The sequence below is a fragment of the Adiantum capillus-veneris genome, chromosome 18 (assembly GCF_014529385.1).
Source record: "Adiantum capillus-veneris isolate H3 chromosome 18, ASM1452938v2, whole genome shotgun sequence".
NCBI classification, from domain to species: Eukaryota; Viridiplantae; Streptophyta; class Polypodiopsida; order Polypodiales; family Pteridaceae; genus Adiantum; species Adiantum capillus-veneris.
In genome coordinates, this window is record NC_140948.1 from 145,972,962 (window position 1) to 145,998,706 (window position 25,745).

The following is a 25,745-nucleotide window of genomic DNA, read 5'->3' on the forward strand; positions in this document are numbered from 1 at the left end:
GTGAATCTAATACCATGTTTGGGTACAAAAGAACTAGAACAAAGATACTACTACTAGAATCCATCCTCATCTGCACTCTGGATGTTGAGAGAATATGGCTCGAATCCTCTGCTATAGTCTCCGTCGATGTCGTGTAGCCCCTCTCCTCAATCGTGGTTGTTTGGATCTCCGTAGCTCTAGTGCTCGGTCGATAAGAGTGCCGGTAGTGGTCGAATGAGTGTGGGCCGAGCTCTGCAGTGATGGCTTCTCCTCTGGGTGTCCCATATCTAGTGAAAAGAAATCTGTAATCTGTCTCTGGGACTGTCTCTCTCTATCTCTCCCCAGTAAAGTGTCTCTATATGTGTGTAACTCAAGTAGATATAGCCCAAGACTTCTCTGATCCTCATAACTCATGACCCTAGAGAAAGGACCGAAACCCTCTCTGAATAAGCAGTGGAAACGGCCCCATATCTCATAGTACACTGTGCAATGACATATATAATGTAGCTCTGTCTCTAGCTCTAGTTGGCATAAGTGGCATATCCTGTTGTCTGCTGGTATCCCTCTGAATCTACCAGTCTCAATCTCGAGATCCGACCAATGGCACACCGCAAACCATGAAACATGTGTGTCCATGTAGCTGGGTCGAATCACAAACCCATCTCGTGTGAGGTGGAGAAGATGCTCTCTATAGAAAGCCATCGTGCCCAACTCCTGTGGCGGCTCTATCCATGTCCTTTTGGTATCCAGCTGGATCAGGTCCTGAGAGAGAGAGAGAGAGAGAGAGATAGATTTTATTATCGTCCTCGGAGGTCAAATATGACCTATGGGACCAAAGTTACATGTGATGTTGAAAGCCATCGTGCCCAACTCCTGTGGCGGCTCTATCCATGTCCTTTTGGTATCCAGCTGAATCAGGTCCTGTGAGAGAGAGAGAGAGAGAGAGAGAGAGAGAGAGAGAGAGAGAGAGAGAGAGAGAGAGAGAGAGAGAGAGAGAGAGAGAGAATCAACCTTTGCAATGAATAACTGAATGTTGACGTACAATGAGGGCAAGGGGTCACATATATACCCACCTCAGTAAATTAGCCTACCCAGACTTTGACAAATAAGTGAAATAAATACCAAAAAGCCAAAATAAATAATGGGATCACTTTGGGCAGTTCACTTGAGATGCCAAAACTCTTAACGCGCTCTCTGCAGCTCATAGTGGACATAAATAGTGAGACCAAGTCGATGAAGAAGCTACCATGGACACCCCAACAACAGCTGTCATGCTGGATACACCTCGGATTTGCTACCCGCAACTTTGTATCTTAGAAGAATGCCATCTTGAGCATCGGTTGCCTTTTAGAAATTTTGAACTGTAGACCACACTTCGTCCAAGAATCCCCATTTGTGAACTGTGAACACATCACATCCAAAGTACTCCAAGATAATAACACATCCTGTCCATAATCCGACCAACAACAATGGATTGGTGCACTCATCCATAGTGTTTTAGATATGTCTGATTGGTTCCCTCCCATATGCATGTGCCTTGGACTCCAACCCATGTGTTCAATCACCGATAACTTGAACTCCAACACAAGGGTCCAAATTTATTATAGGGAGCACTGTTTGCCCCTCTCTACCACTCACAAGCCTCTTTCTAGCTGAAGCTGGTGGCGGCACTGGTCTCCATGTGACTAGAAGGCGGGAGTCCTTGTCAGTGTAGACTCCTCTACACCTGCAGCCTCTTTGTTGTCCTTCCCTGAGTCACTATTATTGCTTTCCTTATGGTGCTTGCTTTTACCTTTGTCCTTTGTAGAACCTTTGTCTTTGCCTTTGGATCTGCAATCTTTAGACAAATGACCATGCTTTCCACAATTGTAACAACGGTTCTTGGTCTTCTCTCTGGAATTCGAAGCAACAAGTGCTTCCACACCTTCCTTAGAAATCTGAATTTTGCCTTGAGTTATCAACACACTTCCTTCTCAATGAGAAAAGAGCTGAGACCATCATACGCCACAGACAATTTCGTGAGAACCAAAGCAGCTAATTGAGTACTGGTCAAGGCACTTTTCATAGCCGATAGTTGATCATGAATAACTTCAGCCTTCATAAGAAATGATTGCATGGAACTTCCTCGTGGAAACTAGATGGCAAATAACTGTCCAAGAAGGGTGACTGCTCGCATTGTAGAATCCCGATCAAACATTCCAACAAGCTTGAACCACATATCATTGGCAGTCTTCAAAGTCTGAATGGTTGGAGAAATGTCCTTTGTAAGAGATTCCGCAATGGTTGACATTGCTTTTAAAATAGCAGCATCCCAATCAACACACGATTTGAGATACTCATCATCTTGAAGGCGGGTGTACCTGTTGTTAAGATCCCTTGTAGGATGGGGCTCTGAGCCGTCAACAATGTCCCATAAGCCTTTCCGTGAGAAACCGAGTCGCATATTCAAGTTTCAATGGGCGTAATTATTTGCCGTTCAATTTGTTATTTGCGCTAGAGCAACGGGGGGCAATGTTGAAGTTGCAAGATCTGGTAGTAAGTGCCTCCCGCACTCCAAAAGCCGCAAAATAATCTCCAAGCCGGTCTACTCCTCTGCTACTCCAAAGCAGCTCCGCAATATCTGTGTTTTTATGCCCTCTCTTGAGCTCCAACCTCCTCGCCTCTTCCAAGCCGCTCCAAAAGCACGGCACTGCTCCTTATCAAATTCCAAGCCTCCGTGGCTAGCCACTCGTAGCGTTTGAAACGTTGTCAGTAGGCTATGTAAAGCAAGGTCCATGGGCGAGGATCCTAGATAGCGTATTGAAACATTTTGGCAAGGGGAGTAGAACCGACCGACAACATTTTGAAACATTGTCTGAAGGGAGGCAACACAGCTGAAAGGAATGGTATCTATGGCGGAAAAGTTAATGAGCCATTCATTGTGTAAATAAAGTGTTAATTACAAGAGAAATTAGAGAGATTTTAACACTAATTCTAATGGCAAATCCCGATTAGATTAAGAGAAAATGCTACATGCAAATGGTGGGTACAAAGTGGGTGCAAATGATGGCTAATGAGGGGATACAAAGTGTGTAGTTTGACTTCTTTTATAGAGTTGGGAGAGGGCATGTGATGTTTTAATTGGTGATGTCAAATGTGTAGGCTTCCAAAGTAGAGGGTGTTCTCACTTGTGGTGGTGCGGATGTGTCACACACCCCAACAAGCCTCCCCGTGTGTGATATAGTAGCACCCAAAAGTACAAAGTTGTCCTCCCCAGCGAATTGTCAAATGGGTGTAGGATCGGAAAGATTTGCACCTCCCTTAGAGAATTGGTAGGTCAACACAAAATACAAATGGGGCTTTTGTCAAAGATAAAGTCCTACTGCAAATTGTCAAAATTTGCCGATGTCGGCTGCAGATTGTTGTTGTAGTTGATGCTCCTCCCCTCCAAATGTGTCGTCAAGATGAGAAAAGTAAATGTCGGTGGCAGCATGGCATACTAATCAATTTTGTGCAAATTTTTCCAGGTGAGGATGGTCTTACCCGATGTCGAGCAGTGTCTGATCTGATGGTCTTACCCGATGTCGGGCATTGTCTGATCCTTGCGCAAAGGTTGCTTTCATGAAGCCAAGTGTCGTGCTTTGTGTCGGTGCAAAATGCGAATGTGGAAATAGCTTTGTGCAAGTGCATGGCTTGGTGCCTGCACGTTTGTTGCTAATCTTGAGATTGAATATCACATAAATTGCAAGTGTGCTCGAGCTTTGAAGCTATAAATTTTACTTGGATAGCTTCAATGCCTTGTGACGAAAAAGGATCCTTGAGGCTATTGAAGCTCAACTTGATGTCTTCCTTAGTCCTTGAAGCTCAATGTCTTTGGAGGAACCGGGCTACTCGTGGGAAAGGGTGCAAAGCAAGGGCTTAGAGCCAAAAGCTCTTTGGAGCAAGCGGGGCTAGTGTGGGAATGCACTCCTATGAGAGGCTCAATGGCCAAGGTGAATTGTAAACACCCTTAAAATAGCAAAGTAGCAGCACCACACCCTTTTGTTGCACGTGTATAAATCTAACATTAGAGAATATAAACTTGGACTCATAGGCTTTAGGAGGCTACACACACACACACCTAAAAGTAGCATTGCAATTAGGGGCTCTAATTTCCTCAAAATCCACCGATTAATGGCTCTAATTGAAACTGGTGCAAAGAGCTCTTCACTAGCACAATAGCTCAATTGTGGTAAGGAATGTAGTGATGAATGATGATGCACCTAATTTAGCTCAAAATTGAGCTTTATTGGAAGATAGAATACACTAATAAGAAACCCTAAACGGTGCTTAATTAATTATTGATATGCAAAAGCAATAAATTGCACGCACGTACACGAATTATAACCCAAAAAAAAAACAAAGCGCAATATTCTTCTCACCTAATTACCAAAGGGTACTGGAGCATGCTCATGTCCAAGTGGTGATTAGATTGTAGGGATTATTGAGAGCACTAATGCAATAGTAATAGGCCTAGGTGTAGAACCGTCGGCTTTGATACCACTGAAAGGAATGGCGTCTATGGCGGAAAAGTTAATGAACCATTCATTGTGTAAATAAAGTGTTAATTTTAAGAGAGATTAACGCTAATGCTAATGAAAAATCATGATTAGATTAAGAGCAAATGATACATGCAAATGATGGGTACGAACTGGGTGCAAATGATGGCTAATGAGGGGATACAAACTGTGTAGTTTGGCTTCTTTTATAGAGTTGGGAGAGGGCATCTGATGACCTAATCAGCGATGTCAAATGTATAGGCTTCCAAAATAGAGGGTGTTCTCACTTGTGGTGGTGCGGATGTGTCACACACCCCAACAACCGCCTCCACACCAAGGGACCGCTTGTCAGGCAATGTTTTAAAACGCTGGCGTGGAGGAGAATAGCAACGCCGCCCAAGGAGATCGCGACGGCTGCCAATGCTAGAGACAGCAACTAGGGCAACGATGGGCAGCGACAGAGGGGGTGGTGGAGTAGCGTTTGAAACTCCGAAAGAGGAGGTTGTGCCGGCGACGAGGGAGGGTCTCCTCAAGTGCTCTTCTCGGTGCAGCTCCTCCTCCACCAAGGCTCTGAAAGTCAGCGATGCAGAATCATAGTGACCTGAGAGAGAGAGAGAGAGAGAGAGAGAGAGAGAGAGAGAGAGAGAGAGAGAGAGAGAGAGAGAGAGAGAGAGAGAGAGAGAGAGAGAGAGAGAGAGAGAGAGAGATGAGATGAAATGAAATGAAATGTTATATTAACGTCTTCAAAAGGCCAGAATGACCTATGAGACCAAACTGATACAAAAGTGGTGAATCTGTTACAATGTCTGGGGACCTTAGTACTAAAGTACTAAGTGTGAAGTGTGAAAATAAATGTGAAAAACTAAATACAAAGTATTAAATAAACTTCTTAGGAGCATTCTGGGTGTCTGGCTAGAATGCTTCTAATCCTTTGTTGTAGTCTCCTCCGGTGAAGCGTGCTTCTGCATCTCGGTCGTGGTCGTCTCGATTTCCTAAGCTCAATCGCCCTGTCAATGAGGGTGCCTTTGGTATGAATGTGGGTAGGCCTTTGTGCTGGCTGCTGGCCTCTTGCTTCTCCTTCCACTCCTGCTTCTCTCGATCCGAAGAAATCTGTGATCTGCCTCTGAGGCTGTAATGCTCTTTGTCTTCTCATTAGATTATCCCTATGCCGATGTAGTTCCAGTAGGTACAAGCCTAAGCATCTTTGATCTTGGTATTGCACGACTCTATCTAGAGGTCCAAAGCCTACTTTAAATAGGCAATGGAAACGCCCACGTATCTCATAGTATACGGTGCAATGGCATATGTAGTGTAATTCTATCTCCGGCTCCATTCCGCATAACTTGCAAATTCTGCTCTCAGGTGGGATTCCCCTAAATCTGCCAAATTCAATTTCCAGCTGGTGTGAGGATGTACGAATCTGACCAATAGCACATCTCAAACCATGAGACAGGTGGGTATCCATGTAGCTCGGGCGAATCACAAATCCATCTTCAGATAGCTGTAGGAAGTTTTCTTTGTAGTCGGCCATCTTCGTGCCCAATTCTTGTGTAGGGTCTACCCATGTCCTCTTAGTATCCAACTGTGTAAGATCCTGACGGATGATTTTATTGATCTCCGTTCGTATAATTGCCAGTGATGGAGCCTCAAGAGAGTATTGGAAGGGGGGTAATCTTTCCATACTTAACCCGTGTCTCTGAAACCACGAGGACAGCTGCGCATACCAACATGATGTATCCCCTTTCATTGCTAATTGTCGAGAGGATTCGAGGGCCAGTCTAGTATATCGGAAATTATTTGTATCCCACAAACCATGTATAAAGGACATTGATCTGGTAAGAGCTTCAATTTCTATCGGAGGGACAGCTAGTTCCGCTCGGGTAATCGCGTGTGGTACGGAGGCCTTGGCTCCAATCATTCGGGAAATCATAGATACCAAAGGTCTCTCCATTGACTTCCAATTATCCTGATCCACAGATGGTCCCCAAATCTGGACCCCGTAAAGCATAGCCGAAGACACCACAGTATCAAAGAGCCAAAGTTTTGTTCGTGGTTTCTGAAAGTGCACTTGTGAACACATCCTCTCCAACCCTCCCAAGGCCGCAGAGGCTCTGGACAATCTAGCATCCGCTGCTTTCTTAAGAGTAAACTTCGGTCCTGTTAATACCACACCAAGGTATGTGTATGCATCTGTGTACTCTACTGTATCCTGGCCATATGCAAATGTAGGTGCCGATCTCCTAACCCACTGCGGTGTGGTGTTAAACACCATAACTTTGGTTTTACCCAAGTTTACCGACAGTCCATTGTCCTTCGTGAATTTATGTAATGCATCTAGCTGCCTCTGCATTCCATCTGGTGATTCTGCTATCAATACAATATCATCTGCATACAACAACAAAGGGATCCATGACCCTGCAAGTTGAGCACCTCTGTCACCCTCTCTATCTATGTAATCTGATACCTCATCTATGTACATACCAAATAAAGTAGGGGACAGTGGGCATCCCTGCTTTACTCCAACGGTGGAATGAACAATGTCGGAATCCCCTTCTGGAGTACGTACATAACCAGTTACTGACCCGTATAAGGCCATGATCCCCCAAATAATCTCTTTGGGGACCCCTAACTCTTGCATCCTGCGCATCAATCTGGCCCTTGGTACTGTATCAAAAGCTTTCCAAAAATCCACAAAGCAACAATACATCCTTCTCCCCCTTGCTCTTCCTTCCTCAATAATGGCTCTGAGCGTAAGAATATGATCTAAAGTGGAATAACCCCTCCTGAATCCAGCTTGCCCTGTTGCCCTTATGTCCTCATTCTCTGCCCATCTACTCAATTTTTGTTCAAGAATGGATGCGTAGAGTGGAGTCAATGTGTGACCTACCGTAATGGTACGGTAGTTCCCGGGTATCATAGGATCCCGTGACTTGAAAATAGGTACGATAGTAGATAATTTCCAAGATTCAAGTAATCCTTCAACACATGACCCGATTAAACAGACGAGCAAGGACTTCTGAAAGTAGATCCCTGGCATGGATCAAATGTTCTACTACTAAACCATCATGATCATATGCTCTTCTTGTCTTTATCTTATCAATGGCTTTTTTCACCATTTCCGTAGTAAAGAAAGTACTAGTAGCATGGCATGGCTCTAGCGGATCTGGCAATGGAGGCTGTCCAGATACCATATATAATGATGTTACATATTGACCCCAAATCTCAGGAGAAGTAATCGTCGGAGGCAGTGAGTGCTCGTGAAATAAACGCCAGGCCTCATGTGAGTCCTGACTCAAGAAGAGTTGATATAAATCCTTCTCCAGTTTGGCTAAAAATGCCCTTTTCTTGCGACGTACTATACGCGGAAGAGCAATCCGAGACTGCTTATATGTGATGATCCCAAGTGTAAGCTCTTTCTGGACCTGGGTTCTCGTCTCTCTGCATTCCTCGTCATACCAACTGTTTTGAGGCATGTTCCCAGATCCTCTCTTCTAATCAGGTTGAGTATGTGGGTATGCCTCTTGTGCTGCTCCATGTAGTATCTCTGTTAACTGAGAAGTAATATCCTCTATAGTATATACTGGCTCGGCTGCCCACATCCTATTATAGATCTTTTCCACATAGACTGGATCAGTCTCTGGCGTGAAAGTATATCTTGTGTGTGTCTTCTTCCTTTGTACTTGAGAGGCATTGTATTGGAAGGAGATTGATAAGGTCAAGAGAGCATGATCCACTGCAATCCCAACCGGTCTGGGTCCCACCTTAAAGTCCTCGATACTAGAAATAAAGCTTGGTGAAGTCATGTCATAATCCACAGTACTGGCCCCATGCCTGTGCGGGAAGCATGTGAATCCTCCAGATAAAGGGAAATTCTCTAGACCATTAAGTATGGTTAAACCATGTATAGTTGCCATCTCCATGAGATGTCTCCCATATTCAGTGTGTTCTTTATCCTGTGAGTTTCTAGTAAGCCCCCTCTGTGATAAATCCACTTCTCTGAGCATTTCCTCAGAAGTATCATAGAATACTGCTTGAGAGTTGGCCGTTCTAGCATTAAAGTCTCCTAAGAGAACGATGTCTCCATCTCTAGAGAACTCCCATATGTCATTATTCAATATGGAGAAAGGGGACTGTCCTTTAGGTGAGGAGTAGACTGATGTACTTGGAGGGAAGTAGCATATAGCGATATATAGAAATCTACCTGTCTCGGCTCTCATTCTCACCCACATATACCTTGCTTGCTCATCTTTCCTGATAATCTGTAGTAGTGGTTTCAGCTCCTCTTTAAATAAGACTGCTACTCCTCCTGAACCCCGGCTACCCCGTAGAGATCTCTTGTCTGGTCGACCAGCTGTTTTCCATAAATAACCCTTCATATGTGGCATAAGCTGTCCCGGTATCTGGTGTGTCTCTGAGTAGAAAACTATGTCTGTGTCCCTAAAGCTGTCTGCAAAGGCACCTACATCTAGCCTATATGATCCATTACAATTCCACGCTACTATCCGGAGCGTCGCCCCATAGGTCTCGCACCGTCATGATAAGCGCTTTTCCAGAACCACTACTTTCCCTCCTCTATAAAAGGTGATTTTCCCCTTTTCTCTTGCTTCCCTGATCTCTGGCATCAACTCTTGCATGTGTGCCACTTGTGCCAATGTAAGGTCATCTCCCAGGAAAATACCGGTTTTCTTAAGAGTTGGCCTCTTCTTTAGAAATTCTTTCCTTATTTCTATATTCGGGAAGTGGAGAGTAAGTGCCCTATCCTTTACGCTTCCCTTCTCATCGATTCCTTTCTTGCCCACTCTCCATGCACTTGTGTGAGTAGGCTCTGTGATGCCCATGCGTTGTAGCAGTTCCTTCACTTCTTCATCTACATTCTCTTTGTCTTTGACTCCTGTGACCCGCACATGCAGAGCCCGATTCTTCCTTTTCTGCTCTTCCTCAATGGTCATATTAATAATGGTGGAGGTAGGTGTGGTCTCAGGCATCTGGGCCTTCCCTTTCTTCGCATCCTCAATCCATTTCTCTGCTTCATCAACCTTTTCTTGTGTCTTAAAAAGACTTTCCGCCCATGAAGATGCCGTTTTCGATTTCTGTTCATCTCCTTCCCGTAGAGCTTTCATCTGATCCTTCATGTCCTCGAGCTCCTTCAGCACCGAAGGTTGGTCGTCTCCCTTGTCCTTAGTTGCAGATTTGTAAGCTGCAAGTTCTCCTTTTAGCTCCTCGATTATTGTATCTTTTTCCCCCATGTGCTTTTCCATATTTGTTCTCCATGCTTCAAAACTTGCTACTGCCTCATCGAGTTTCTTTTGCATAACGCATTCTGTTACATTTACTTCGGCCTTGATTAGGTTTCGTAATTCCGTTTTCAAGATCTGAATTTCCTCATTCTGTATCCCCCGGATCTCTCTCCTTAGTTCTCTCATCATGTCTCCATACATGGAGTTCCTGTAGCTCTTAGCGCTCGCGTGCATTTCCTTCCTGATGTCATCCCTCATATAGTTTAGCTGTGATTTGAGCATCACCTGGACCTTCTCCATCATTAGCTCATCATGTATCTTGGAGGTTTTCCCAACTCGTAAGGATCCCAACCTTGGCAATGAATAAGTGAATGTTATGTACAATGGGGGCAAGGGGTCGCTCACATATATACCCACCTGAGTACATTGCCCTGCCCAATCTTTTACAAATAAGTAAAATAAGTATCTAAAAGCCAAAATAAATAATGGGATCACTTTGGGAAGTTCACTTGAGATGCCAAAACTCTAACAAGGATGTGGGCTAGGATGCCATGGCTACATTATGTCCCTACTGAAAAGTTGCTTTTGCTGTCCCAGGAAAAACCCAGAATGATGCACAAAAAGTATAACTATTTTCTGTTCACCAAAACTCTCTTTCAATCACCAAAAAAAATATAAGGACTTCGCATCTGGTCACATGCACTTTCCAAAATTCCTTTTCTGTTTCCAGCTGAAACATGGCATACTATCTTCCACAAACGCTAGTTACAGTCACAATTTTTATACCATTTGATTCTCCCACTGTTTCAAGACCAGGCTAAACCAAGTGCCCATTCTTCACCTTCTTATATAGGTTTCCATGGACAAAGCCACCTGTCTAATATGCAAGTTTTAACATTAGAATAGTTTTCTCTTTGCTGTACCTGAATGCGTTTGGCAGTCCAAACTTGATATGGTCTGGTAATTCAATGACAGGTTATTGAAGAGCTTATACCTACAAATCCACTGAAAAACTCTGCAGACTTGCAATATTTATCTGGAAAGTGGCGGTTAGTATGGAGCTCACAGGTGAAGTGAAGGTTCTTGTGTCCCCTTTTTAAGTGCCAGGTTTTATTTTTGTCAGATGGAGAGAAGATACTTTGTCTGCTTTGCTTTGTACAGGCAGCTGATGCAAACTGGCTGCAAAAAGCCACAACAGGTTTTCCGAGCTGGCAGGTAACAAATTAGCCTTTTATCCATTTCAAGGATTATTTTTCATTTGGAGATTACCAAAGCTGATATTAATTGATGAGCTTTTGGGGTCATGTATATATATGCCTGTTTAGAAGGGTAGATCCTCTTAATTTTCCATGTGTACTAATTGGTTTCTCTGTACAGCCACGGCTGATGTCTATCAGTGAGAAAACCATCAAATGATTTGCCAAGTGGTTGGGTAATTGTCTGTTGACAGGGAAGCAGCCAAACACTTAAGTCCTATGTGATAGTAGGTACCCAGTGTTTGGAAATGGGAACATACGCCTCACAATAGTGCTAATTCCTGTCACTATGTCTTTCAAGGGAGAGGCTCAGCACCTATTTTTACATGTGGACAGGAGATAGTAGAGTATGTAGACTCCTATACATATCTTGGTCTTGTATTTGGTGGACCTACTTTCTCTATGAGAGGTGTTTCAGAGGCGAGATTGACAATGGGATATGCAGCATGAGGAGGACTAGAGAGGATATGTTCACAGGTGCAGTTTCAGGATCATGCACTAAGCTGTGGCTATTTGACACTTTGATCACTTCTACCATGCTTTATGGAGTGCAGATATAGGGGCCTACCCCGGGTCATCATAGTAGATCAGGGCACACATATGATGGATGGAGATCTATGGAGAGACCACTTGCATCCATGATCTCCAAACTGATCTGGGCTAAAGCCTCAGTGCCACATGAGATTATCGGAGCTGAGATGAGTGCACTACCAGTTGCAGTGGAGTCTCTTGCTAGATCAGTGTCTTTCATTCATAGCACATGGAAGTTCCCATGTGACAAATATGCGTGACTAGTGCTTGAGTCATTGCGACAGTTGGCTAGTGAGGGCGATACTTCATGTTGGTTTGCACTGATATCATCTTGGTTTGAGCTACATGGATTTTCTATAGACAGTCTGCCCCCTTTTTAGTATTCCCTGGATGCACCATCCCTCACCCTTACACATTCAGAGATTAGCAGGATTATCAGACATGATCTCATTCAGCTGGATACTAGGACTTGGTTGTCTCCGTCACATGAGTTGGGGACAGAGATGGCTTTTTATGGAGACCATCTTCTCCGCACGATAGATGATGGGTTTATCTCACGCCCCAGGTATATGGACACCCACCTATTTCATGGCTCTCTCTCTGAGCTAGGCAAATCAAGACGCCCACGACCTCGGGGGGTCTCCCACCACTACGAAGGCTGCAACAGAAGATACAGATCATTCTAGCTCGACATGCAAGACGCCCAACTAGAGTATTGACCATGGAGGAGGTTGACGAGATCCGACAGCGACCAATAAGAGATTTCATCTAAACCCCCCTGTATCTTGTCTCAATCCCAAATCAACTTCAGATTTATTTCCTTTCTCCTTAGTGTTTTAGTTTTAGTGTTAGCCCTTTGTAACTTCGTAATTTCCGTACTCAGACATGATATCAGATTCACCAATTGTGACTTTTTGGTCTCATAGGTCATTTTGGCCTTTTGAAGACGCTAATATAACATTTCATTTTCCATTTCTCTCTACCCACGTGAAGCCTTATGGAGAAATGAGAGAAGTGCCAATGGCTTCCCTGTCCCATGTATAAGAAGACGCATACCTCGCGAGCCGCCCACAAAACCTCCTTCATGTGGACAAGGAAGAGGATGTCAACAATAGAGAAGGAAATGAGAGAATGGAGAAATGAAGTGGAAGAGTGGAGGAAGGAGAGGAGCACTATTCTTCAAAGATGGAGTGAAGAAAGAGATAGCATGCGTAGAGGATCGCTTCGCTCGAGGAGAGTGGTCATCCAAGATTCCACCATCCACACTCTACAAGGTGAGCTTCTTGAAGCCAAAATTGGGCAACTTGAAGAAGGGGAATTTCAGCCTTCTGGGATGGAAGAGCAAGTGCGGGTCATTAAGGAGGAGGAAAAGAATTCATCTTGGGTCGAGTTCATCACCAAGACACAAAAGAAAGTGGAGGTGACAAAGAAGTGGATCGAGGTCGCCAAGAAAGGGAAAAGTAAAGAGGCTTCTTATACACCAACACCTACCATCATTAACATGACCCGTGAAGAAGAGCAAAGAAGGCGGGTACGTGCCTTACATGTGACGGTCACCGGCCTCAAGGATGTCAACAATGTTGAAAAGAAGGTCACAAGCCTCATGTCTATGATGGGGATGGAGAAGCCTTTACACACAAAGGCATGGACGGTGGGCAAGAGGAGTGAAGGCCTTGGGAGAGTCCTCAAAGGACAGTGCACTCATACTACATTTCCCCTCCTTGGAGTTCTTGAGGAAGAGGCCACCCTTAAGAAGATAGGTATTTTTCTTGGTGATGATCTCACCCTCTCGCAGCTGGCTTACATGAGAGAGGTGATGCCAGAGATTACAGCAGTATGGGAGAAGGGAAAGATAGCCTTCTACAGAGATGGTCGGGTGGCAATTGTAGATCGACGCTCTACATGACAGTGTGAGACCTATGGGACCATATTGAAGATGGCAGCCTGGAATTGTAATGGATCTTATAGGTTGGATGTGGGCGCCTTTGAGGATAGCTTTCGAGACAGGGACATTATATTCTTCTTAGAGACTCATTCGGCCCCTAGACAGATGATGCCACATGTGACGGGATATAGATGGGAGACAGCTTGCCGGAGTGATACGAGTTCTGAGCATGGGAGTAGAGGATCGGGGGGGGGGGGGGGGTAGCAGTATTATTCAGAGAGGAGCTACAACCACTTCTACACATTGTACGAAGAGATGATTATGCTAGATACGTGTGGGTGAGGATGAGGGCCGACACAAGACGATTTTAATACATTGCCATATGCTACTTCCCCCCAGTACATCAGTTTATGTTCGGCCTAGAGGGTAGTCACCTTTCTCTGTCCTAGATGATGACATATGAGAGTTTTCCAAGGATGGTGACATCCTCCTCCTAGGGAACTTCAATGCCTGGACGGACAATGCTCAAACAGTCTTCTATGACACTTCAAAGGAGATGCTTAGAGAGCTGGATATAGGAGATTTGGGGCTTGACAGACATTCATAGGACAGAAAGCAGACCAAGTATAAAAGACATCTCACGGAGATGGTGACTGAGGTATGGAGAGGCCCTTGGTATCTATGATCTCTCGGTTGATTAGAGCCAAGACCTCCATGCCACATGAGATCATTAGTGCGGAGTTAGCACGCCCCACTATGGAGATGGAGGCGCTGACTAGGTTAGTCTCATTTATGCACAACTTATGGGATACTACTAGAGACATATGCCAGATTGGCCCTTGAGTCCTCTAGACAGTTAGCTTTACAGGGGGACACATCATGCTGGTATAGACAGATGTCATCATGGTTCCAGATACATGGCTTTAGCATGGACAACTTGCCTCCCTTCCAGTGCTCCCTCGATGCACCATTGTTGTCTCTTACATGGGTGGAGATTTCTAGACTCATTCACCATGACCTAACCCAATTGGACAACGGGAGGACATGGATAGAGCCAACACAGGAGTTGGGCACGAAGATGGCTTTCTATAGAAAGCATCTTCTCCAACTCACAAGGGATGGGTTTGTGATTCGACCCAACTATATGGATACACATCTATCTCATGGGTTATGGTGTGCCATTGGTTAGATACGGGCATCTTAACACCAGCTTGAGATTGAATCTAGTGGATTCAGAGAGATACCAACAGCTAGCCGGATATGCCGCCTATGCCATACAAAGTCAGAGATGCATTATATATGTCAGTGCACAGTGTATTACGAGATACGAGGTCGCTTTCACTGTCTATTCAGAGAGGGGTTCAGACCCTTTTCTAGAGTCATGAGCTATCACGACCAGAGATGTCTCGGACTGTAACTACTTGAGTTACACAGACATAGAGATAGTTTACTAAGATCTGGAGAGAGACAATCCCAAAGACAGATCACTGATTTCTTCACACTAGACACTGGACAGACAGAGTAGCATTCACCACTGCAAAGCTCAGCCATACTCACACCCGTGGTACTCTCATTGACCGAGCATTGCAGCTAGGGAGATCCAGATGCCCATGACTAAGGAGAGGAGCTTCACAGCAATGACGGAGACTAAAGCAGAGGATTCGAGCCATACTATCTCGACATCCAGAGTACATATGAAGATGGATTCGTCATTCATTATAGCACCCTCTTGTATTGAGCAACCCATTGTATTAGTGGTCACACATACCTCGTATAGTTCCAACTCGTAGCACTTCTAGATTCATTTTAATATCTCTTTTTTGTACCCAGACATTGTATCAGATTCACGAGTTTGTTGATGAGCACGCGGCGGTGTGTGCAAGTGAAAGAGCACGCGAGGAAGTGCAGTGTGTGTGCATAGAGGGGAGGCGAAGAGCAGCAGGAGAGGAAGCGCTAGCAGAAGAAGAGGGAGAAAGAGAGCTCACGTTTTTGGGGAAAACTCAATAATTGAGGTTTGGGTTTTCTCACTTTTATTATAAGTGACCTTTAAAAAATGTATAAAAATGTACAAAAAGGGGTTATTTAGGCCTTTAACCCAACAACCTCCCACTTAAAGGCATAAATGGCGCCTTTAAGCTACGTGACGCCCACCATCTCTATGGATAGATGATGTTGTGCTTTGGGTAAGCACTTAGTGAGAGCATCGGCTGGATTTTGTGATGTATGGACCTTAACCAATGTAATAAGGCCATCCTCAAGCACTTCTCGTATGAAGTGATACCGCACATCAATATGCTTTGTGCGTGCATGAAACATGGCGTTCTTTGCCAGACATATGACACTCTGGCTATCACAACCAAGCATAGGTGCCTTGGCAGGCAAACCAAACTCACTGCATAGGCGTGCTAACCAAATAGCTTCTTTGGAAGCCTCAGTGGCTGAAATATATTCAGCCTCTGTCGTAGACAATGCAACAATCTTTTGCAATTTAGAACACCATGAAACAGCACCTCCCGCAAGAGTAAATACATAGCCACTTGTAGATTTCCGTGTATCCACATCACCAGCCATGTCAGAGTCACAAAATCCCTTCAACTCCATTGGTCCTTTACCATAGCAGAGGCATTTGTTTTTAGTCCCTTTCAAGTACCTCATAATGGACTTCACTGCATCCCAATGCAACCTGCCTGGATTAGCCATAAACCGGCTCACAACTCCCACTGCATGGGCTATGTCAGGCCTAGTAGCAACCATAGCATACATAAGTGAACCACAAGCTGAAGCATAAGGCACACTTCGCATGTCATTGGTTCTTCCTTTGACTTGGGACAATCATCCTTGGAAATTTTAACATATGGCTGTAATGGCACACCAAGAGGCTTTGCTTCAGCCATGTTAAATCTGTCCAGCACCTTTTAAATGTACTTTTCTTGTGACAAATACAATAGGCACTTGTCTCTTTGCTGTGTAACACGCACTCCAAGTATATGTTCAGCTGCCCCAAGGTCTTTCATTGAAAACGCAGATTTCAGCTGCCCTTTAAGAGCATCAACAATGCTGCTTTTCTTTGCAGCTATCAACATATCGTCTACATAGAGCACAAGAATAATAGGGCTGCCATCCTCATCACGCTTGGTATACAAACAATGGTCTGCATGGCTTCTTTTGTAACCATGTTTAAGCATGAAGCGATTAAACTTCTTATACCACTGTCTACATGATTGTTTCAGCCCATACAAGCTTCTTTTGAGCATACATACCAAATGTTCCTTGCCAGGGATGACAAAACCCTCGGGTTGCTTCATGTAAAGCTCTTCTTCCACATCACCATGCAAGAAAGCGGTATGTACATCCATTTGGTCCATTTCCAAAACAAGAGCAGCCACTATGGCAAACAGTACACGCAAAGTGGTCATCTTCACAACAGGAGAGAACACCTCCTGAAAGTCTATGCCCTTGGTTTGAACATATCCCTTTGCCATAAGCCTTGCCTTATACTTGGGTTTTGCATCAACAGTCTTGATTTTATACACCCATTTGTTAGGAATAGCCTTCCTTCCTTTGGGCAATTCAACCAAATCCCAAGTATGATTAGCATGCAAAGCTTTAATCTCTTCCTGCATAGCAAGCTCCCATTTGTCGCTGTGCTCACATGTCTTTGCCTCTTTATACGTAAGAGGCTCTCCCTCATCTGTCAACATAATGTAATGGAAAGAGGGGTCATATCGACTCACAGGCCGTTTTTGATGAGTAGATCGCCTCACCCAATGATCCACATTATCAGGCAATGGGTTTACATCAGGTGGCACGACAAAATCATCAACAATGGGCTACTGTACATCATTTTCAGCACCATTTTCAGCATTGTTTCTTGGCTGCAAATGCCCTTCAGGAGCCTCAATTTGCTATCCAACATCATCTGGATCATCTACATTTTCAGCCATTTGTGGTGCATCCTGAGGGTCAAAAATAGGCCTAACAGGTGGTTGGTCATGCTGAAATTTCATCCTTTTATGGTCATGCTTTGAGGCACAATTGTTTTGAAGCAGCCTTGCCTCATTAAAAACAACATCCCGGCTGCGCACAACCCTTTTGAGCTGAGGTGACCAAATCCTGTAACCCATTTCGCCTTCTTCACCATATCCCATGAAGAGGCCTTTAATGGACTTCGCATCTAGTTTACTCCTCAACTCCGGTCTTACATGCACAAAAGCTTCGCAACCAAAAATGCGCAAGTGATCATATGAAGCAGGCTTGCCAGACGAAACATCTTCAGGGATGTCACCTTTCAAAGACATGTGAGGGGATCGATTGCATATATGCACTGCAGTTTTCAAAGCTTTTCCCCAAAATCCATGAGAGAGATTAGTTGTGGAAAGCATGCATCTCACCCTCTCACAAAGTGTCCTATTGAATCTTTCAGCCACACCATTAGAAGAGGGGTTGTATGGTACACTAAGCTTCCTCTTAATGCCCAAATTTTCACAAAACTTGTTAAATTCAGCACTTGTGTACTCCCCCCCATTGTCTGTACGCAAGCATTTTAGCTTTCTACCAATTTGGGTGGTCACAAATGCATGAAATCTCTTAAACGCAGCAAAGGCTTCATCCTTAGACTTAAGCAAATAAACCCAAATTTTCCTAGAATGATCATCAACAAAGGAGACAAAATAATATGCACCACCCATAGACTCAGTAGGCATGCTATATACATCGGAATGTACAAGATCAAGCACACAAGATTTACGAGAGACACCAGAGTAATAAGAACGCTTTACTTGCTTGCCATATTGACATTCATTACAAAAGTCAAGCTTTGTGCCTTTAGCATCAAGCTTGTTCAAAGTACAAAGCTTAGAAAGACCCTTTTGGCTCATATGGCCAAGCCTCTTGTGCCACAACTCCATGTGAGAGTTAATTTCAGCCAATGCAATAAACTTGCCCAACACGGCCTTTCCATGCATGCAGTAAAGTGTCCCTTTCTTTGTGCCCTTTACAATCAGCCTTGAGCCTTTAGTCATTTTCCATGACCCTCTCTCAAACAAGATGCTGTAACCATGCATATCCATCTGACCAACAAAAAGCAGACTCTTCTTGATTCGCGGCACATATCGAACATCATGGAAGACAAGCTCATTTGTGCCATCCATGGAGAGATGCACAGTGCCAATACCCTCAATGGAACATGCATGATTGTTTCCAAGGTATACATGGCCACGCTTGCCCGCATCAAAAGTAGAGAAACACTCCTTGATAGGGGTTACATGAAATGAAGCACCGGAATCAACAATCCAAGTCTGGGACAATGCATCATTCACAGTTAACAAAGCATCAATAAGATCACTCTTAGTGATCTGCATGTCCTGTGTATGAACATAGAGAGAGGCATCAAACTCATGAGCATCATCAGCTGACAAAGTAGCACATAGGATGTCCTCTACATCTGACAACTCCTCAATAACAACACTAGAGGCCACATTGGCCTTCTCCTTGTCCTTAGAGCTGTCCTGTGCATCTGTCTTGACTTCTTTCTTCTCTTTCTTTTTGTCTCCTCCATTCTTCTTTCTTTCTTACTTTGCCTTATAATACCTGCAATCGGGCTTCTTGTGACCTTTCCTGCCACATTGATAGCATGTCACATCACCCTTGCCTTTGCTGGCATTTCCCCTTTCCTTGCTCTTACTCTTACTTCTCTGTGCATAGTTATTCTTCTTCTCTGTCCTGCCTCTAACGATGTTGGCTGAGCTGCCTCCCTCTCCACCTGCTTTCCTCCTGATTTCCTCATTGAGAATAGAATCCCTAACACCATCAAAGGTCAGATTGGGGTTATTAGACAGTGAAACCACCAATGTCTCCCAAGAATCAGGTAGGGTCATAAGCAAGAAGATAGCTTTCAGCTTATCATCAAAGGGAGGCATGCCTGAATCCTGCAACTGCGACAAAGTACCTATAAACGACGACAAGTGCTCTGCAGCGCTCTTTGACTCATTCAATTGCATGCCAACAAGTTTTCGCATCAAATGCACTTGATTGACCGGCGTTGTATTTTCATACGTTGCCTTCAACTTTGCCCACAAACTAAAAGCAGTCATAAGACCTTTTAGATCTACCAAGATCTCGTCAGAAACGGCCATCTTTATGTAAGTAATGGCCTTCTTGTTCAAAGTGGCCCATGCATCATCAGACATGTCCTCTGGCTTGTGTTCCTCTAATGCCCTGTCACAGTCTTTAAGGAAGAGAATTCCTTGAATTCTGTCCTTCCATAGGTCAAAACCTGTACCTTCGAAGCGCCGGATCTCAAAGAGATTCTTCACGTCCGAGGAGGATGACGCCATAGTTGCACAAAAGGAGAGCTAACTTGCTGAAATTTTGGGCAAAACGCACCAAAAACAAAGTACAGCCTCACAGGAGTGTGTACAACAACTCCAAATAGTCACAGGAGCAATTCGAGGCAAAACGGGTCAGTTTAGGCACAAAAATCGAGTTCTGAATTTTCTGCGCAGAAAATTTCAGCGAGCTAATTTGTGCCCAAAAACAACAATTTTGGTTGTTTTTACCCTCACAAGACATACATAAGGCTAAAACACAGCCTTTAGAGGCATGTATGAGCAAAAGCCCCAATTTGTTGCATCAATTTTGCATGAAATTGGCCCACAGATGGTCATACATAGGCAAGACGAGGTCAATGTGCATAAATTAGAGCGATTTGCACTTTCCCTATTGTATATACATCGAAATACACTTGCAAAAAACCTGCGCAAATCTGAAATTTGTTGGAAACACCTGTTTTGACGAACTGTTTTCGGCAATTTCAGTGTTTTCGGGCAGTGGGGACCAAGGGAATGCGAACCCACACCTTAATACATGCTTTGCAATACCTGCGTTTTGCTGTAATGACCTGTAATTTGCTGATTTTTACCTGTTTTAGGTCAAAAGTGCAAGCCCGGGGGCCCACTAGTGTCCGGGGACGATCCCTTGGCGATACCAGTTGATGAGCACGCGGCGGTGTGTGCAAGTGAAAGAGCACGCGAGGAAGTGCAGTGTGTGTACATAGAGGGGAGGCGAAGCGCAGCAAGAGAGGAAGCGCTAGCAGAAGAAGAGGGAGAGAGAGAGCTCACGTTTTTGGGGAAAACTCAAACTTAATAATTGAGTTTTGGGTTTTCCCACTTTTATTATAAGTGACCTTTAAAAAATGTGTCCAGGTTCATATTTGTCCAAGTTCAATATGAACCTGGACAAAGTATAAAAATGTACAAAAAGGGGTTATTTAGGCCTTTAACCCAACATTTGTAACCGATTGGTCTCATAGGTCTCTCTCTCTCTCTCTCTCTCTCTCTCTCTCTCTCTCTCTCTCTCTCTCTCTCTCTCTCGCTGCCTTGCAATCCCCCCCCCCTCCCATAGGTACAACAGGCAGTCAGAAATTCGCAGAATTTTTTCAGTGCAGAATTTCAAATATTGCAGATTTTTCAGAAAATAGAATTTCAGAAATCAACAGAATTCAAAATTGATGAATTTCAAAAAATTGCAGACTTGGTATAAATTGCAAAAATTGAATAAAGCGGGGCTTGGTTGTAATTTGCAGAAATTGCAGAAATGTATGTCATGTATGCTTAATGTGGGAACATGTATGCATAATGGGGAAGTCCTTGTACGTGTAGGTCTCCTTTTGCCACAAAATTTCCTCTCATTTGTTAACAATGACCAAACATGAGGAAGCAGAATGACAAGGCCGACCTCTTAGCAGATGCATTTTAAAAGTGTAAAGAAGAAATTGCCGAGACCATTAACAAGATCAACCGCCATCTATTAGGGACAATAAAACTGCTCGAAGATCGCGTTTTGGCCCAAGAAAGCAAGATCACTGCAATGGGAGATCGTGTAACGGCCCAAGACGAAGAGATTGCGTCACTCAAGACTCTGTAATAGAAGAACTCAACACAATCAAAGAGCAAGTGCGAGCCATCAAAGAGGGGGAAGAGCAGCATAAAGAAATGACGACCTCTTGGGTGGAAGTTATCACAAAGACTCGACAGAAAGCAGATGAGGCTGAGAAATGGATTGAGGTTGCAAAGAAAAGGAAAAGTAAGGAAACAACATCCACACCCACCATTATCAACCTGACACTAGAAGAGGAGCAAAGAAGATGTGTACGCTCTTTACATATGAGAATCTGCGGCCTTAAAGACAAAGATAATGTAGACGAAGAGGTAAAAGAACTCATGTCTTTGATGGGAGTTCATGAGCCGATGCACTCAAGAGCTTGGAGAGTGGGCAACAAGAAAAGTGGGAGCAAGGGGGAAACCTCGAAAGAAAGGGCACTTATCCTTTGTTTTCCCTTCATGGAAGAGAAGGACTTTTTGAAGAAGAGACCAACTCTTAAGGAGACGGGCATCTTTCTTGGGGATGACCTTACCCTCTCACGGGTCGCCCATATGCAAGAGGTAATGCCAGAGACTAGAGTGGCAAGGGAAAAAGGTAAGATTGCTTTTAACCGAGATGGAAGAGTGGTGATATTGGAGCCACGCTCCACATGACGGTGTGAGACCTATGGGACCACACTCAAAGTTGCTACGTGGAATTCTAATGGTTCTGTGTCTTGATCTGGGTGCTTTTGAGGAGAGTTTTAACGGGAGAGACATCATCTTCTACTCTGAGACACATCAGGCCCCTGGGCAGCCTATGCCTCACATTAGTGGATACAAATGGGAGACGGTCTGTAGACAGGAGACACGATCAGAGCATAGAGGGTAGGGCTCGGGAGGAGTGGCAGTGTTATTCAAGGAGGAGTTGCAGCCATTGATACATATAGCTCGCTGTAGCGCGGATAGTGTCTCGTGCTCTCTACAGTGGATGCTCCTAAGTGCAATGTGCGTGACATCTCACTCAAAACAGAATGAAAACAAAGGAAACAATAGATAACAGCTGATCAACACAAGACACAGCAGCAGACGAGAACATAAGGACTCGACTATCTCAAAGAACCGATACAGACTATGGCGTGGCAGAACACTCAGCTCCAGCCTAGAACTCATGGGTACAATGGGACTGTTCAGGCTCAGATGTGCAGGGATGGTGCAAACGTGTTGTGTATAGACTCGCTACCTAGACGACGACGGTGGACCATATATGAAGATCCACCAATGGCTCATAAATGTCAGCCACCTAAGTCTATCTCCAAACTTGAGTGGTGGTGGTGACCTGGCCACAATGTCCACTAGACCACCGTCCGTATCCTTGCCACGTGTCACTGCCAGCCCAGAGAGTCTCCGTCCAATGTCAACCAGACCAGACCAACTGCACTAACTGTGTCTTGTGAAAGTGACACTATAGCCTGCTACGGGTTGCCCGCCACAAGACCGCTCACTGTCTCGGTGAGAGGAAATACTGAAAAATTGTGAAAGAAAACCACTAGGTACCGCATCTATACGTCTTTCTTGAAGCCGGTGCTAGGCCCAACCATGACCTTACATGCCTCAAAACTGGAGTTAAAAACACTGCACTGCTTGCAAACGCCTTCAGCGTTTGAATAGGCAGGGATCCAATATGATTGCATAGTCCAAGAATCCCAATTGGCAACACAAAATGAGGCTTACACAGCAAAGAGATGCTCGGTTTGGATCCAGCACATCTTTATCCTCCATACCCATAGTGAGAGGAAAATGACATGGTCCACGCTTGCAGATGAACCTTGCAACACCTTCTGCAACAGCACTCTTCTCGAAAAGAGGGATGACTAGAAGCTCAAGTAACACCGCAAATAAGGTTAGCGCCATCATGATGGCAGAATGAAAAGCATTTACAGCAACGGAATGGCAACCAGGTGAATGCTTGAAAGTCACAAGGAAACAGCTAAAAGGTTCTTTATCTTGCTCGCCTGTTGTGAAACACCAAAACACCTGCTTTAGAAACCCCAAAGCTAGGAGCCCTAGTAGAGGAGAGTTGAAAGGGTGGGTAGGGGGGTTGAGGCCTAGATAGAGCCGGGGGGGGGGGGGGGGGGGTAGGGGCGAGGTCTAGGTAGGAGGTGGGTAGAGGGGACGAGGGGTGGGTAGGGGGGCGAGCCCTGGGTAGGGGGTGGGTAGGGGGCGAGGGGTAAATAGGGGGTCTAGGGGTGGGTAGGTGGTGAGGGGTCGATAGGGGGTCTAGGGGTGGGTAGGGGCGAGGGGTAGATAGGGGTGGGTAGGGGACGAGGGGTAGATAGGGGGGCGAGGGGGTCGATAGGGGGTCTAGGGGTGGGTAGGGGGTAGGAAGGGGGTAGTGAGGGAAGATGGCCATCCAACAGATAGATATCATGATCAGGTAATTCATCAAGCTTGAAATCAACATTGTTTTTGTTGTGTCCCATATTGAGGAATCTTTGTGAAGGGAGTTCGCTAGACACAAAGGAGAGCTTTGTTCTGGTCGGATAGGCAGACACCAATGGTGGGTGTGTTGAGGGGGGGTGAACTCCTGTAAGAGAGATGTCTTCCCGCTTCTATGATTCTTCATAGGCGCACCAAATTCCAAGGCTTCCACCAAGAGCACATCAGGAGTAGCTTCTATGACCTTCAACCTTTGAGCTGGCTCAGGTGGCTCACTAGGTATTATAGTGAAACCGGCCCGTGGGGTAGTAGGCGTTGGCTTTCACCCAAAATTCTTTACTTTAAACACACACAGAGAGAGCGTGCAAAGGAACCCTGCAACGGGAATTGACACTTAAGCACACACACGGCTCGGAAGCTAGAATGCCCCGAGCAGACGTCGACAACCTGTAGGCCCCGAAATTGGCACCCCTTTCGGTATTTCTTTATTCTTTGAGAGGGTAAATTACAAAGTAGAGTCCTAGGAATCCTTTACCTGTATCCCTCTAGATACTACCTGATTTGGCCAATTTTCGGTAGCATAACAGTCCCAAAACTTGCGCAAAACCAACTCCCCTGCTAGAACTCACTTCCATTGGCGTATATCCTCTGATTCCAGCCCAAAAACAGTAAATTCAGCTCGCTGTATTTACTGGTTTTTTCCCTGTTTTCAGCCCCAAACAGTCCCCTAGCTGTCCTCTGCCAGTGGGGCACGATTCCCAAGGGTTCTGGCGTCCATATGGCTGAAAAACAGTCAATTTTCTGCGCATACACAACGCTGAATGTGTACCTGTACGGTGAGGTTATGACCCTCACCGGTGCCTGCTTTGGAGTAGCAGATAGCTACCCCTGTTCCTGCTCAAGGAGGCTCTTGCCTCAGCACAAAAGCATGAACCCACACAGCTGTACGTCAGTCAAATGAAAGGTCCTCTTGTGGGGCATCACATAACTCCATGTAGGGAAGAGAGAGAGAGCAGTGTGTAGCGTAGAGGGCATCACTCCTACCACCACACTATACATGAGATGGAAAGAAAGCACTCCGTAGCTCTTAACCTGTGACTAAAACCAAAATGAGGCCACTCCCAGCATAAAATTCAGCGCCCATTTTTCTATAAGAGGCAAGTCCATGAGAATCTGCCACTTGGCGCATTTACAAGCATTTTCCCGTTTTGGGTTTGCCGCTTAAAAATCTCCCGACTGGTTGCCCAACTGTCGGATACTTTCTGTTGCTAGTCCCACCTTGACTTTATGCCTTTATTGAGTTCACTTCCTAGTATCCACCAACTTGCTAAGTGCGACGGGCGGACCTACATGATCTTGCTCTGAGCCAAGACATCCTCTTACTATACGAATTCCGGTGCCGACCACTTCCCGTCTGCGGGTGAAACTACCGTTCACATTGGCCATACAATGTCCGACCGTTTGCTACTTCAAAAAGAGGGTCTCAAAAATAAAACAAAAATCATTGGAAATAAACCAACAACTAAGGTCAACAATTGCCACGTCCTCGTGGCATAGTTAACAGTTGCCACGTCCCCGTGACATACCCCCCTCTTGAAATCGCAAACGTCTTGGATTGCATACCATAAATACACGCCAGTGATGATTTGGTGCTATTAGCACTCTTTTATCATCGCATGTATCCGCAAGAAAGGTCGTAACACATAGATACAAATGACTTAATTAGACCTTCATACTTTTGTCATTTCCATCTATTACACTGAATTCATATGTACATTTGATGTACTAGCTCGATCATTACCCCTCCTTTGCACACGTTGGGTTGGGGCACAGGTAGGTTGTAACCCAAAGGCTTCAAGGTAAAGCTGCAATACATTTGGTGACTCTAACAATTCATACTCTTCCATCCACTTTGCATCCATAGGCAGATAGTTCTTGAACTTCACCAAATAACATCTTGCAGCCTGTCGTTTAACTTTTCTGTCCTTATGTGCCAAAACTTGCTCAGGCACTCGGATCTCATCAAGTTCCTCAACTTCTGG

General features: G+C 44.8%; 1 protein-coding gene across 1 annotated transcript in view; it reads left to right on the forward strand.

The window, feature by feature from the left end:
- LOC147436581 (Plastid-lipid associated protein PAP / fibrillin family protein) overlaps positions 1-25,745 on the forward strand; it is a 138,748-nt gene that overhangs the window by 82,649 nt on the left and 30,354 nt on the right. The window contains exons 7-8 of the mRNA XM_086489452.1: positions 10,709-10,801; positions 10,895-10,948. Of these exons, the coding sequence (XP_086345578.1) occupies positions 10,709-10,801; positions 10,895-10,948 (147 nt within the window). The remainder of the gene's footprint in view (positions 1-10,708; positions 10,802-10,894; positions 10,949-25,745) is intronic.